The following is a 16432-nucleotide window of genomic DNA, read 5'->3' as shown; positions in this document are numbered from 1 at the left end:
TTTCTTTTGGTGTGAGCAACTTTTCAATTTCTTGCATGACACCTCTTACGACACTTGTTTTTTTAGGTTTTACGATTTTAACATGGCGCCTTTTCCGACTCACACGTTCAGTGGTTTTTATTTCTTTTCTCCCTCGTTGAAAATTGAACATTTGGCCATCTCGAACAAGATCACAAAGAGTACAGTTGCACTTTTCGTTGCAATTTGATCTGGAAAATTTTCTAACATTCGAAAATTTTGAATAATCTGGCATCAAGGAAATCATTTTAGTGACGTCATTTGTTTTCGAGAATTTGTAAAACTTAATTTTGCAACTATTACAACAGACTTGAGGTAAACGCTCATCATTCGGATTGTAGATGGATAGATTTATGAGTTGTCTTATGGTAGATGCCGCCAATTTACTCATTGATTATTTTTTCTTTTGGCAAAACAAGCACAACTTTAGACGATTTTCTGCATGATTTCGACAGCGATCTTTACGCTCAGCCATTGTTGCGTCACTGGCATTGATTGTATACATATTTTATCATCTGAAAAAAGCTATCCCCTCCTTAACATGTCAGTCTTAAAATTGTATGAATTGAAACAAGTAATATTTTATGGCTGAAGTTAGCTGCAAGTTTCTAATGTAGACCTATTTTACTCGTAAATGTCGTCTACGCACTCATTCTAATAATTTAAACACAAAAAATATGAATTGGCATGGGCTAGAAAGTCGAAAGTAAATTTGGGTTTGTAGATTTCGTCGGAGAGCGACTTCGACACAAAAAATCTAACAAAAATTGTACGCGTCACCATCAATGAGTATCATGTTTGGTATCGTTGCAAAGCTTAAGCTTTGAGCTAAACAACTGTACATTTTTTGTTTTAAAAAAATCCGCTGGAAGGGTTTCAATAGTGCTCAAGGTTCACCGATGGTAGCAAAAAACAAGATGGTCAAAAATTGGCCATTAGACACAACATCTAAAAAATCAATTAATAGTGGTGTATAGGGCTTGTAACACTCTATCAATATCACCAATCTGAAACTTCCACTGTCGCTTCGTCTCGAAGATATCGCCCATTAAAAATCGTGATTTTTCAACTATTTAGGGCTACAGTTGCCGAGTCAGATGTTCCAACTTAATAAATTTGATAAAAAGTCTTAGAATTAGTCCCGCTACCCATCCCAATATATTTCATAACTAACCGCGACTCCACCTGTCGTGGACGACACAGCTGCTGGTTCTCAGAAACGGCTCTGGCGTTCGGGCTGATTTTTTACTGTGTGTAGTTCTTGTCCATTGCTGACTATTATGAAAAAAAAAATTGTTGGTGGTCGGCGGTCTCTATTTAATCTCCTTTCAAACCAACCGTGAAAAGAGATGTGATTGTCAACTATTTTTCCAATGCCTCATGAATTTCTTTCGTTTCGGACATACAGCCGTTGAAAAGTGAAACCTAACATGTTTTCTTTATCCCACAGTTTTTGGGTTCTGTTTGTGGGAGAGATGGCGTTTCTATCCACAATCTATATTATCTATTATCGCATACGGTGTGTGTGTGTATTGTGCCCTATATACACGACGTATATAAGAGTAAACAAATTTACCCTAGAGTGCTAACGTTTTTGCAAGCAAAATTACATCACTAGATTTTGAGATGTTTGCCTACTGCGATAAAATACCTCACTGATATAAGGCTGTATATAAGAGACTCGTACATACTAATACTTGCGCAAGCGCGCGTATACGTACACGTCTCTTATATACAGCCTTATAGCAGTAATGTACTATTATCGCATACGGTGTGTCTGCATTGTGCGCTATATACACGACGTACATAAGAGTAATATATATTATGCATCTGTTGCCAAGATTGGTATTTTGACGTGTAGGACATTATTGCCCCAGCCGAAGGTGTGGGTCATAATGCCTACACGTCAAAATAACAGTCTGGCAATAGGTGCATATCATATTTTATCTGTCGAGAACAGATATATCGAGATAAACAAAAACTCCCTAGAGGGATAAGCTCGAGATTATCGTTCTAAACAGATAAACAAATTTACCAAATTAAAGGTCTTGCAAGCAAAATTATATCACTAGAAAAAGAGATGTTTGTCTACGCGATAAAATACCTCACTGATATAAGGCTGTGTATAAGAGACTCGTACTAATACTTGCGTATTAAAAACATTTTTTTAGACTACTAGCATAACAGAACGTCTTCTGCAAGTTATTCACAAAAAACTGTTTACACGCCTTTTTGCATAGGCTTTTTCTAACCTCTACAATAGTTATTTTCATGTCTTGGGCATAAATTTCAGAATTTTCCTCGTAATTCAGACCTTCAGCATGAGAAGTTGAGTACGCTGTTGTGGCCGGTTTATTGCAGTCACTTTCGCTTGTCGCCCTCACTTCGTTCGGGCACTCTTAATGCACCACATAATTACTCATACCTTCTTCGTACCTTCTTTCCAATACAATACTCCTTGTAAATTATCTCTTCATCATTACTTGATTACTCAAATGAATTGCGTTTTGGTCCTAAGAAAAAGAAGCCACAACTTCAAGTCGAAAATAAATTTATTTCAAAAGTATAAAATCATCACAGTGGCTTCACCACTATACAAATGACATTTTAGTAAACCTTCCTCTAACATACTTAACTGGTCAAATATTTAGCGTGATAAGCGAAGTGCTCACCAATAAACGAAGCGATGAAGAAGTAACTGTGATCGTACTGTTCTCGTTCTTTATAAATGCAAGATACTCCAGCCTTGGCACATGCATCAACTAAATTTTGTGGAAGAAGCTGATTTTGTTTCAGGAATTGATCGTCACTCCCCTGTTATCGGAATGTGTCTTGTGTTGGCGATGCGGTAATTTAGTGTTTATTGTCGAAAATATGTCTTACCTGATCGATAAACAGTTCCAGCGCTGGACCCTTATACTTGGCGATCAACTCAGTGGCATCCCATTCATTCCACAATTCTTTGTCTTCACCCAAATAACCGCTGAATGCTTTTTCACCCCAAGGGCACTTAGTGGGATTGGAAATCGGTGCGAATGCAGACACGCTCAGATACATTCCCGGATTACGTAGAGCACAAATCAAGGCACCATGGCCTCCCATACTGTGCCCGAAGATACTCTGTTTTCCGGGTAACGGAGTGAAATTGACATTGATAGTTTCAACCAATTCGACTGTCACGTAGCTGAACATTTTATAGTGCTTGCGCCATGGGTCGGTTATTGCTGTTGGTCGGTATAAGGAGCGACAGATTAAATTTGTTGATAAAATGAGAAGACCTGCGATAACTGACCGTCTACATAGAACCCGGCTCCAGATCCAAAGTCATAAGAATCATTTTCTCCCGCAAGATTCACATTTCGTGGAGATGTATCCGGACATACGACAATAATGCCATATTCAGCAGCGTATCTAAGACGGTAGATATGTAGAGATAAGCAAATGAGTGATAGCTACACTAACCTTTGCGCACCCGCCTTTTGAATGAAATTGTTTTCGTCACATGTTAAGCCACTAAGCCAGTAGATAACCGGTAACTTTGTATCGGCTGAATATTGCGGTGGCAAATAAATTGCGAACTTCATTTCGCATGACAACTCCTTGGATTGATGCGAATAAATCTTTTGAAATCCTTCCGAAGATTTGTTGGACGATATCAACGTGATTTGCGTCATATTGAAGTGAGTGCTGAATAGGAAGCTACATTTTGTAAAGAGAACAATCCGTTTAAATACTGTCTGTGCTACATATCGGAATGTCATTTGTTAGGATAACAGAATCCTCTTTTTCAGTAAGACAGCATGATATCAAAATAATACTTTCGGGATATCAAATTTCATGTATTTTTGGCAGGATTATCAATTTAAATTCTTCCCAAAAATGGAATAATTTGGGCTTAGCTACGATTAGATTACAACACGAACAAATAAAACTGCTTGACCTTGGACTGTCTTAAAGTCTTATCTGGAGAAAGATTGAACATGCTTAACTTCCACAACATTGACAACACCCTAAGCATAAACTGCAACATAACTTACATTTTTATTTGAAATTTAATCCAAAACTTGGGAACAAATCAGCACTGAAAACACCTTAATGCAAAGCCGGTAATAACGATAAAAAGTGACTATTTTTATCGCTCTGACGTCTCTCTGACATTTAAATAAACAACACGCAACAAATCAATGACCAGTGTTGTCAGAAACTTTTTTTTTCTGAAGTCAGTGATGTTAGGTTGCAGATACCAGAAAATTTGAACATTCTTGAATTCTAGGTTCTGAAGAAACCAGAGAAATGAAAGTTCGTACGCCTGCGGCGAGATAGAATGCGCATCCAAATTTAGTGGAAATTATCCATAGAAAATAAGCCTACAAAACGCCTTCTTCCACAGGTAAATGTGTGGCGCATCGCAGCACTCATATGAAAATCATTTGAAATCAAATTATCTAGTATTCATTTGTAAATATTTTGTGCTTATTCTAAATAAAGTCAGATCATTCTGAACTCTCATCGAGTACACACGTTTCTCTTGTGGAAATTATATCCCCATATACCACAAATGCATAAATGCATGCGTCATTTGCATATGTTTTTTCCAAGATCATTTCAAAATGTCAAATTTCATCTACATCAGAAGGCAACTTAACGAAAATTTTAACGAAAAATTTACAATTTGTTTTGTTGACATAGGCTATGTCGGCTATGTTCATGTAGAAATTGTTTCCGTTCGGGTTGTCAAAGTTCGGGTTTACAGTTAATTGGAACAAACCTATTGTTGCAACCATAGCACTGTTCCAAGCAGTTACTACTCGTAGGTCAAACGTCACTACGCATTGGAGATTAAAATTCCTCCGCTCCTTACAAATTCTGACGTTAGACCATACCTTATTATTGATTGGCTGGACAATAATTAGTGGATAACAGCAATGAATATAACCCGCCCAGGTATGGTCTGTCACCTCGAAGGAAATATAACGATTTTAAAAACAGATTCTAACGCACCCATTTTCATGTTCGTTTAGAGTCAAACCACATCGAAACTTTTTGTCGTGAAGTGACAGTTTTGACATTGACATTTTTGACGTTGTCATTATTGACGTCTGAAAATTGTTGTCATAACCTCAATTGAAAACGTGAACTGTACACAAAACTTGTCTGGAAACAATTAATTTTGAATAATATCACAGTGTTATCGTATCCTTATTATAGTATTTACGATAATACTGTAATGTTTTTCAAAATTAATTGTTTTAAGACAAGTTTTGTGTCCACTTCACGTTTTAAATTGAGGTTATGACGAAATTTTTCAGATGTCAAAAATAACAACGTCAAAAATGTCAATGTCAAAACTGTCACTTCATGACAGAAAATTTCGATGTGGTTTGACTCTTAAAACATTAATGAGTGCGTTCAAGATAAATCGACAGATTTTGAAGAATCGGCCATACCTGACATGTACATTCATTGGATAACAGTTCATATGGACAAAATGGTTGGGGACAACATAATGCCTGTATAGACTGTTATGATCAGAGCGAGAGAACCGAAGACTAGTTAATTATAAGTTGCCTTGGGGTACTTGTCAAAATATGGTTTTCTCTTTCAACATGTTACATTGAGAGCGAGAGGACCGAAGACCAGTCTATTATAAGTTGTCTTGGGGTACTTGTCAAAATATTTCTTTCTCTTTCATCATAACATTCTATGGAAACACTTCTTCTTCGAGCTAATGTCAGCGAATCGATGGGATGTAAACAATATCTTAGTTGTTCCAATTGATTGACTTCGATTGCAAAACAATATCAATGGAATTCGATCGGATGATAAACCCGTTAGGGTTCGGTGAAAATACCAAAAGTTATAAATTTGGTGAAATCTACTGTACATTCGACGGTCTTATGACATTCCACTGCAACTATTGTCCATCTAAAGTGAAGGATTTTGTTGAATTCAGTATTCATTATACGGTAATAAATTTCACTGTTTTGTTGAATGTAATTGGCCTTTTTTGAATTTTTCAACGACATTTCGGCAGGTGCACCTGGACGAGGTGTTTGTGATTAAAAAAGAAGATGAAACGTTCTGCGAGCCAAACGTTTACCTTGATGACAGGGAGCCCGATGTTAAGGTAAACATCGAAGAAGTAAACATATCCAGTTTTCGTTTCGAAGACATTAAGGAGCCAGTGCCAGGCAAACGAAAACGAAACGCCCGAAGAGAGCTCCGATCGCAGAGTGGTCGCGAAACCAAAAAATCACTAGTGGAACAACAAACGTCCACGGTGACGAAATTGGTAAAAGTAAAGAGCGCCACCCAAAAATCGTCGAAAAATGCTGACCGACCGAAACTCACCTGTACGAGTTGCGATCAGCAATTCGTCAATAGAACGACAATGGAAAAGCATCTGAAATGTCACGAATTCGGATTCTTACAATCGGCATACGAATGCGACATTTGCGAAAGGAAAATCAAAAGCAAAAAGGATCTACTGGATCACATGCGAAAGAAACATGCCGAACGGAAGTATGCTTGCGAGTTGTGCGGAAAGGTTTGTTTAACAGACTTTTGATTGATTTTCTCAGTTAGATTTGTGGTCCAAAAGGAATTTAAGAAATTGACTTTTTAGACCCGTACGAAGTACTGGGGTCTTATAGGTTTACGCATACGTTTGTAACACGTCGAATTGGACTCCCTGAGTAAGGGGAAACCTATTTTGGTTGTCTATAGATGCCAAATCAGTGAAAAAAAAAATGTCCATCTGTCCGTCTGCACGATAACTTGAGTAAAACGCATCCGATTTTGAAAATTCTTTTTTTTCCCATTTGGTAATGTCAAAAGACAGGCTAAGTTCGAAGATGAGTGATTTTGGATCGACCCCTCCCGAGCTGTGGCCCAATAAGTGCTTTACGGTTTTTCGAAGATATCTCCAGACATTTAAGCACTACACTTGTGATACGTCAAACAAAAGGTATTTACAATACCGATCGACAAAAAAAGAGTTTATGGAAATCGGATAACCGACTCGTGAGTTAGACCCCTTGGTGTGAAACAGGCACAGGGCGGCAAGCAGTTTTTGCTTGTAGGTCGGCCAAATTTGAACATATTTCGTCCGTTTTAGTTTTATTAGATAGGTATTGACCGTACCAATCAGGGGAAAAAAAAGTTCATGAAATTTGTTCTCCGGAGCGTGAGCTAGGTCTCTTGAAGTGAGCTCTTATCTGGCTACTCGGAAGTACAGTGAACGTGGTGTATTTTGACAATATCTCGAGTAAATTTTGACCAAATTTCATGATTTTTTTTTTGTTTGAAAGGTATTAACGAATGTAAAGCGTCGGTACTATTTCTGGTCTCCGGAATAATTTGTTATGTGTGTTAGGTTTCAGGGATTCCATATATGGACATCTATATATACCTATATACAGCTATATTGAGCTATATACAGGCATATAGAGCTATATAATAGCATATATTTATCTGTGAAATGTTTATTTATAGTGAAATATAGTTAAATATAGCGGTATATAGCTGTTTAAATAGGAATTTATGAAATTTGTCTTCGTACGGGGCTGTCTAATTGCCTCCGGCAATTTATTTGTTGATGATAACAAGGCAAACAGTGGATAATGTAAGTGATTTTAAAGGGAGAATAGTTTTTCAGCAGAGAAGAAAATGAAGTAAGAGAAATGAAGAGTTAGTTTCACATTAAAGGCTTTTGATACGAATAGGTGTTTCGTACGGGTCGGCGTTAGCTATGTTTTACTTTAAGGGTGAAAATGAGATCAACTTTGGATTTTTCTTGAGTTTCCTTGAGTCCGTCTGCATGGAAAATTACACATCTGTCATTGGAAGATTGATTTTAGACGCACTTTCGCTTGTACATCTCGCCAAATTGCCCAAAATCAATCGTTCAATCGGAATTTCAGAGTACTATTTCCGCTATTTCCAATCGATTTTTACAGATGTTCAAAAATCCAGCTTATGTCGTCGTTCACATGCGTGTCCATGTGGTAGATCCAACGAAATCCCAACTATTCGACGAACCTCAGCCGTGCCACATTTGCGGAAAGGAGTTCGTCAGCAAAGTTAACTATGCCAGACACATCAAAAGTCATGCATTCGGATTTCTGCCACCGGTCTACGATTGTGATATCTGTGGCGATAAAATAAATAACAAAAAGGACTTGTCGGACCATATGCGCTTGCATGCTCAGCCGAAGTACGAATGCAAACTGTGCGGTAAGAAATTCAAACGGAAGAGCTACATGGAAATCCACTATCGCATTCATAACAATGTGCACCCGTTTATTTGTGCGGTATGTGGAAAAACTTTCGTTGTTGCTGGCGCTTTGTCCTGGCATATGAGGAGACACGACAACACAATGCCGCAGTTTCCATGTACTTTGTGTGGAAAAATTTTCACACGTCCAGGTAAACATTTCGAACGAACGAGTCCTCATTGACATCGGCCGAACTCCGACTCGCATCGGAGTGTTTATTTGATATCGACATTAAATTGTTGATTTTCCCTTCCGCAGGCGTACTCGCCGATCATTTAAGAATTCATTCTGGTCAGAAACCGTTTGGTCCCTGTGAAATTTGCGGCATCTATTTTCGAACCAAGAAATATCTGACGGAACACAGAAAGAGCCATCTGAATGAGGGCATAAAATTTGCATGTGACCTATGCGGAGCGCAGTTCAAAAATCAAGCTGGTGTCCGACGTCACCAAAAACTTGTCCACTTAATGGTGCCCATGACAACGCCATCGGTACAAAAGTATGAACCAGCTTAGGATGGAATCGGGACAATGTTTGCATGGATTGAAGCCAACATTCCAATATTTTGAGGAACATTTAATGGAGACCGTGGCCAATGATAGAGTTTGTGTTTCGACCTTATTCGTAGAATGTAAATCTCTTCATCGTGGACAATTTTTTTTTTCACATTAACGTAGTGTTCGGGTAACAAACTCCATCACTTTACACAAGTGGATGGTGACTCTAATCGTCGTAATTTACCGTCAATACTGAGTTCATCAGTTTCATTTAAAGCAATTGACTTATTTCATTTTTGGAAGCTGTAAATATCCTGTGTGCGCATTCATTTTCAATTAAAAACCATTTGTAGCACCATCTGAATCGGTTGTTATTTTCCATGGAGTCAAGCAGCTGTTGATGTTAAATGGACAGAAGTTGTGGGGTCTTTTCATTTAAATGAAAAGACTGAGTGGTGCTCGGTGTGCTAATTTATCAGTTTGTTTCCTATCTTACATTCAGCTCTTGCACAACTGTTACACAATGTGAGCCATGGAATATAAAAATTGTGGAAAGGGATGCGCTCAGATCAGTTCGAATAAAATGTTTTTGTCTCATAAAATTCAAATGGATCCATTTTATACGAAAACGAAATACAAAAAAAAATCAAAAAATTGTCACAATCAAACCTTTGTCCTACCAAGTCAAACGAGCAACATGATCAGTCTTACGCTTCGAACTCTTAATGTATCCGAGAAATTGCATTTCGGCGACTACTCGCACGAAGCGGGCTCTATAATGAAGAAAGAAAATAACACCAAAAAACCAATAGAAATCGTAAGATTTGACTCACTGAATTTCCGGTTCAATTTCGTTGGACTGTTGGTCTGGATCCACTTGATGAATGATATTGAATGCCTACAAATTGGATTAAATCAAAATAATTTGCTTTACAAAAACTGATTCACTAAGGTCGAAACTACAGAACGGTCAATTTACCTGCAACCAGTCAAATAGGTTTATCATCTGACCGCTTTCGAGATGTAATTTGAATGCAATTGAAACGTCTGGTAGCGATGGAAGTATTTGTGCAGGATCGTCCAAAGTACAACAAGAACACTGAGAAAGAAAGATAATTGTTAGAAGGTCGACCGAATAGAAAGTGTTGCTTCCTTGGTTCCATCAGTCTTACCTGAAGATAAATATGTGGGTTTTGCAGTGCATTGTGTATGACAGCCCTGGGTGCGCCCATAATATGTTGTCGAACCGATCGTACGTCATCGAACACAAACAATTCGTATAGCGCAGGACCTTTGTTGAACGGAACCAAGTACTTTGTCAGTTGATCTTTGATATAAGCGAGCGTTATGTCCATCTGCTTCCTGATTTCGGATGCAAATTTTGATTTAGATGCCTGCTCCATCATTTTCTGAGGAAAATATTTTCGACAAAAATTAGAACTAAGTCCACGTCGCATAGACGGTGCAAAATTTACAATTTTGAGTTCTTCCTTGTAATCTTTGCTCAGCTTGATTGGTGTGATGTTGGTTGTGGTTTCGGTTGTTGCGTCAGCCTTTGATATTGTTGTGATGCAATCGGTCAGTTTCTCGACCACCTGTAACGGAAAACCTTAGTTTTAATCGAACCGAACACAGTGCTGCTGCATCTACGTACCGCATCGATAATGTCATGGGTGATAATGCCTTCGTTCGAACAAAACGTTTCTTTGTAACGGTTGAGCGTGTCAACGGCACTAACCAAAGTTGACAGAAATTCCTCCTTCGATAACATTCTCAATAGTTGCCACAAATCGGTAAACGTATCCGATTGAAAAATGTTTGTCGAACTGCACAGCGCATAGACGTCTCGTAATTGCTTTCCAATAAAGTTTTTCGGCAGACCTTTGACCATCGCAAACAGCAATCTGGCAAAACAGTGGAAATTGTTGAAATATTCGTGCAGGTCTTTGAGCAATGCCGGCAGTTGCTGCACAAAATATTTGTCATCTTCAAGTAGACTGATTATTTCGGCTGGATTCGTTCTCGACTCCACATAGATTCGAAACGATGACAATTGTCGAATATCTTCGATATCGGTATGCTTCAAATTCCTGATCATCGCAAGCGATTGCTCGTTAGTGGTGCCGCATAATGAAAATGCGTTTCCCTTGTAGTAGTGTTCCATCAGGCAATACTGATAGCCTTTCAGGAACGAATTAATGGAGAAATCGAAATAAAGAAAAATGTCCACGAGAAGGTTGAGCACGTTTCCCGACAGGTTGACGCCGACCTTCGGTGACAATATCACATCACTCAGAATCTAGAATCGTGGAAGAAAATTGACCGTCAGAGCTTCTGTATCTGTAATCTGTTTGAATCAGACCGCCCAGAATCTAAAGACTTTATACGACAATTCGATGATCTCGTATTATAAGTGAACGTATCGAGAATGACCTATTTACCTGTTCCAGACATTGTTTCGATGGACTCGATTGAAATTTACAAAGTTGCAGTTTGTTGATCACATGCGACGGCAAAGAGCGTTGCAATATCGATATATCGGTTGCTACACCCAACACCAACACCATCGGAAGATCATCGTTCATCGTCAACAGTAACTGAATGAATTCGACGAGAACATCTTTTCGAAACAATTCGAAATCAGGAATAACGATGACCAGTGTGGGACCTTTTTTGTTAACAAATTTTTCATCGTACCATGACCTGAGCACTTGAATATTGTATTGAGAACGACGCAGATTGCTGTTGCATTGATTAGTGGTATCGTCGTTCTGAAATTGAAATGATTCAATCCGCCAATCTTCTAACAATTTTCATCATTGCACAAACATCTTCCGCGATTTGTTGTCCTATTAAACCGAAAACCATGGTGTTGATGGCAGATTTTAAAGTTAAACAATTTCGTCCCTGAATCACAGTTACCGAAGCATCTTCTTGGATTTCTTTGGTAAGTGTGTCGAAAAATTGGTAGTGATCGCCTTGGTTGACACCTTAAAATGAAGATAAAAACTTAGCTTGTGGATCACACATCGCAGTCCAGTCCAGCACTGGCGTAATCCAATCCAATCATAATCATTTCGGCGCTTATAAGATACGAATAAAGGATCAAAAAATAATTACCAGTGACGACCACGGCTGTCGGTAAATTGTTCAAGCACCATTTATCGCAACTATTTTCTACGAACTGCATCAGTCCCTCTTTTACTTTGATAAATGTTAACTTTTGAATGTTCTTAAAGGCGAAAAGCATACTTTTAGATTATCATCAATACCAGGCAAATTACTTTATTACCTCAACATCACCGTTGATTAACTGATTGACGATTTTATAAGGACGATACCATAATTCAGATTCGTCAATGTCCAAAACGGAATGTTTTCGTTTCCTGTTGATCCTACTAGGCTGACCATTTTTAAACAAAAAGCATCCCTAAAAGTAAAAATCGAAAATACCTTTCAGCTTATTACCGACAATACCGAAATAGTTATTTATGACATCCAGTGTAAAGTACTTTATTAGGCTCTAGATGTGTAATTGTGACTCGAGACCGCTACACCGAAAATGTAGCGAAATGTTTTCGAACCGGTGGCGGTTGGTACGGTACAGCGTTATAATTAACATGGATACAATTGGAAATTCCAGATTAAACAATTATCCCATGGGATTGTTTAATACTTGGAGTATTATCCCATGGACCAGCTGGTAATCAGTCAAATGGGTTGGTAATTTACGTGGTTACAGCCCAGTGTCTACACTGAAATTTAACTTAAGGCCAGTTCATGGTCGCATACGTCGCAAAAATGTATGCGAGTATGAACTGGCCTTAACCAAATAAAAAACCAATGCGTACCATTGATTTTATTGCCAGTTCGTTCAAAAGTATTTTATACGCTCACCTTCGACACTGATGTTGTGTCTATATCCATTTTGCGAATAGAAATTTTAAACTACTTTTTGGTTGACTATCAAGAAACTGTTGACATTATTGTGATTGGCGCCAACAATCTGACACTTTTTGAGTCAAGCTCAGTGAGCTCAGTTCACTTACGTTTAATTTTTATTCAAAAACCATATTGAAAATGTGACAGCGGGAATTTTTTGAATCTCTTTTTTTAGCACAAGTGGGGCTCTTAATTTGTAGAAAGCGGCATCTTCGTTGTAGGTTCATATTAGGCCTTCCATTTAGGTGGGTGACTTTCTTAAATAATTTACTTTTTATCTACTTTCTCTATCTAACTCAAGGAACGTATAACAAAATTTGATTGTTGTGGACGTTTACTTACATTTGTTAAAATGACAGCAAGCACCAAACCACCAAACTGACACCGCCACAAATATGTCATTTTAATATTTTTTAAGCAATAATTGAACACACTTAAATTTCTGCGCCTTCTATTGTACCAACGCACTACTCTTTGAGTGCGTTGATTGCACATTTTATTTTTGCAGTCGTAACCGTCGTAACTCAGCGCACCAATCATTGAAAAAAAATTGAATTGATAACATAAGAACATTTTTCTACTTTTTGGCATCATTTCCTTTTCGAAGACAAACTACAAAGCATCCTATTTTTGATGCAACGGTTGGTAGGACTAACAAATTTTCAGTTAATCATACGGGTCAAGCCACAACATGTGCTACTAGCATGAACACTGAGTTGACAAGTTGACAAATTTGGAGGCTGAGGCTTTAGTGATAAGAACTACCGCTTAGTATTTTTAGCCCCGTACGAAGTACTGGGGGCTTATAAGATTAATATGCCGTTTGTAACATGTCGAATTGGAAGCAGCCAGTAAGGGCAAAGCATTTGGTTGTGTTCATAGATGACGAATCCGCAATAAAAACAAGGCATCAGAACAGTCGGAGCGTTTGCTGCGACTTAGCCCCGTACGACCCGTAATCCTATTTCGTCCGTAACCATAATACGTCCGTAGCCGTAATACGCCCGGAACCCTAATACGTCTACAACCCTCTAATGCGTCTGTTACCAAAATGCAAGTGAAGTTGGGCATGGTCAAATTTACTGAAAGTGTTCATTTTTAAAATTGCGCATAGCGCAATTACGAAAGCCCGTACGAAGTACCTCCCAAATAAAACCAACAATTTACGATATTATTTTAGAAACCCAAAATTTTTTGCCAACTTTCTATTGGGTATTCAATTATCTCTCAAATGAAACAAAAACTAGCAAAATCGGATCCGTCCGTCCGTGACCCCTCTAGCTAGAGTAAATCACAACCTTTTTTGAAAATTCTTTTTTTCCCCGATTGGTATCGACAAAAGTAAGGTCAAGTTCGAAAATGGGCATGGTAGGGTCGGCCCTTCCAGAGCTAGGGCCCTATAGGTGTTTTTCAGTCTTTCGACGATATCTACCGAAATACGCACGCAATAGCTGCTTGTGATATATCAAATGAAAGGTATTGACGAGTAGAACAAAGTTGCTGAACATTGTTTTTGGGTAAGATGCAACGTGGGCTTGTTGGGAGGGCTCAAAGGTCGTTACTCGGCCCTAAGTGTTTTTGCACATAAATCGAGTAAATCTCATCCGATTTAGCTAGTTTTAATTTTTTATGGAAGGTAATTGAATACCGAAAAGAACGTGACGAAAAAAGTTTCAAATTAGGGCCCTTGGACTAAGGCCGCTACTAGGCCCTAAGTGTTTTTTGCACATAAATCGAGTAAATCTCATCCGATTTTGCTAGTTTTTGTTTCTTTTGAGAGATATTTGAATGCCGAATAGAATGATGGCGAAAAAAGTTTCAAATTTGGGCCCTTGGACTAAGGCCGCTTCTCGGCCCTAAGTGTTTTTTGCACATAAATCGAGTAAATCTCATCCGATTTTGCTAGTTTTTGTTTCATTTGAGAGATAATTGAATGACGAATAGAATGATGGCAAAAAAAGTTTCAAATTTGGGCCCTTGCACAAAGGCCGCTACTCGGCCCTAAGTGCTTTTTGCACATAAATCGAGTAAATCTCAACCGATTTTGCTTGTTTTTGTTTCATTTGAGAGGTAATTGAATACCCAATGGAAAGTTGGCAAAAAATTTTGGGTTTCTAAAATAATGTCGTAAATTGTTGGTTTTATTTGAAAGGTACTTCGTACGGGCTTTCGTAATTGCGCTATGCGCAATTTTAAAAATGAACAGTTTCAGTAAATTTTGGCAATGCGCAACTTGACTTGCATTTTGGTAACATACGAATTAGAGGGTTGTAGACGTATTAGGGTTCCGGGCTTATTAGGGCTGCGGACGTATAATGGTTGCGGACGAAATTGGATTACGGGTTGTACGGGGCTAAGTCGCAGCAAACGCTCCGACTGTTCTGATGCCTTGTTTTTATTGCGGATTCGTCATCTATGAACATAACCAAATGCTTTGCCCTTACTGTCTGCTTCCAATTCGACGTGTTACAAACGGCATATTAATCTTATAAGCCCCCAGTACTTCGTACGGGGCTAAAAATGTCCGTCCGTCCGTCCGTCCGTCCGTCCGTCCGTGACCCCTCTAGCTAGAGTAAATCACAACCTTTTTTCAAAATTCTTTTTTTCCCCGATTGGTATGGACAAAAGTAAGGTCAAGTTCGAAAATGGGCATGGTAGGGCCGGCCCTTCCAGAGCTAGGGCCCTATAGGTGTTTTTCAGTCTTTCGCCGATATCTACCAAAATACGCACGCAATACCTGCTTGTGATATATCAAATGAAAGGTATTGACAAGTAGAACAAAGTTGCTGAACATAGTTTTTGGGTAAGATGCAATGTGGGCTTGTTGGGATTTCTCAAAGGTCGTTACTCGGTACTAAGTGTTTTTTGCACATAAATCGAGTAAATCTCATCCGATTTTGCTAGATTTAGTTTTTTATGAAAGGTAATTGAATACCGAAAAGAACGTGGGGAAAAAAGTTTCAAATTCGGGCCCTTGGACTAAGGCCGCTACTCGGCCCTAAGTCGTTTTTGCACATAAATCGAATAAATCTCATCCGATTTTGCTAGTTTTTGTTTCATTTGAGAGATAATTGAATGCCGAATAGAATGATGGCAAAAAAAGTTTCAAATTTGGGTCCTTGGACTAAGGCCGCTACTCGGCCCTAAGGGTTTTTTGCACATAAATCGAGTAAATCTCATCCGATTTTGCTAGATTTAGTTTTTTATGAAAGGTAATTGAATACCGAAAAGAACGTTGCGAAAAAAGTTTCAAATTTGGGCCCTTGGACTAAGGCTGCTACTCGGTCCTAAGCAGTTTTTGCACATAAATCGAATAAATCTCATCCGATTTTGCTAGTTTTTGTTTCATTTGAGAGATAATTGAATGCCGAATAGAATGATGGCAAAAAAAGTTTCAAATTTGGGCCCTTGGACTAAGGCCGCTACTCGGCCCTAAGTGTTTTTTGCACATAAATCGAGTAAATCTCATCCGATTTTGTTAGTTTTTGTTTCGTTTCGTTTGAGAGATAATTGAATACCGAAAAGAACGTGGCGAAAAAAGTTTCAAATTGGGTCCCTTGGACTAAGGCCACTACTTGGCCCTAAGTGTTTTTTGCACATAAATCGAGTAAATCTCATCCGATTTTGCTAGATTTAGTTTTCTATGGAAGGTAATTGAATACCGAAAAGAACGTGGCTAAAAAAGTTTCAAATTTGGGC

The 16432-nt window shown here is 38.4% G+C and overlaps 3 protein-coding genes across 4 annotated transcripts; 1 reads left to right on the top strand and 2 right to left on the bottom strand.

Annotated features, from left to right (window-relative positions):
* Positions 1 to 2548: 2548 nt before the first annotated feature.
* Positions 2549 to 4212, bottom strand: LOC119082225 (S-formylglutathione hydrolase). 2 transcript variants are annotated; one of them, XM_037191678.1, is made up of 5 exons: positions 4056 to 4212; positions 3481 to 3705; positions 3311 to 3429; positions 2902 to 3242; positions 2549 to 2832 (listed from the first exon to the last, which is right to left on the bottom strand). In XM_037191678.1, the coding sequence occupies exons 2-5, from the start codon at positions 3690 to 3692 to the stop codon at positions 2650 to 2652; spliced, it is 855 nt and encodes a 284-aa protein (XP_037047573.1). In that variant the 5' UTR covers positions 3693 to 3705; positions 4056 to 4212; the 3' UTR covers positions 2549 to 2649. The 2 variants fall into 2 exon arrangements, with proteins under 2 accessions (XP_037047573.1, XP_037047574.1); XM_037191679.1 differs by having other exon boundaries at positions 3481 to 3717; positions 4056 to 4198.
* Positions 4213 to 5720: 1508 nt separating this feature from the next.
* Positions 5721 to 9195, top strand: LOC119082250 (gastrula zinc finger protein XlCGF57.1-like). Its single transcript, XM_037191712.1, has 4 exons — positions 5721 to 5984; positions 6053 to 6565; positions 7977 to 8445; positions 8553 to 9195. Exons 1-4 carry the CDS (start codon positions 5823 to 5825, stop codon positions 8807 to 8809), a joined length of 1401 nt encoding a protein of 466 aa, XP_037047607.1. The 5' UTR covers positions 5721 to 5822; the 3' UTR covers positions 8810 to 9195.
* Positions 9196 to 9388: 193 nt separating this feature from the next.
* LOC119082249 (origin recognition complex subunit 3) lies at positions 9389 to 12834 on the bottom strand. The gene is made up of 11 exons (XM_037191711.1): positions 12689 to 12834; positions 12084 to 12221; positions 11912 to 12023; positions 11621 to 11781; positions 11233 to 11562; positions 10446 to 11090; positions 10267 to 10386; positions 9964 to 10200; positions 9771 to 9890; positions 9625 to 9689; positions 9389 to 9564 (listed from the first exon to the last, which is right to left on the bottom strand). The coding sequence occupies exons 1-11, from the start codon at positions 12716 to 12718 to the stop codon at positions 9468 to 9470; spliced, it is 2055 nt and encodes a 684-aa protein (XP_037047606.1). The 5' UTR covers positions 12719 to 12834; the 3' UTR covers positions 9389 to 9467.
* Positions 12835 to 16432: the final 3598 nt, after the last annotated feature.

This window comes from Bradysia coprophila, unplaced genomic scaffold (assembly GCF_014529535.1).
Source record: "Bradysia coprophila strain Holo2 unplaced genomic scaffold, BU_Bcop_v1 contig_400, whole genome shotgun sequence".
Lineage (NCBI taxonomy): Eukaryota > Metazoa > Arthropoda > Insecta > Diptera > Sciaridae > Bradysia > Bradysia coprophila.
This window is presented reverse-complemented; position numbering and strand designations above follow the sequence as displayed.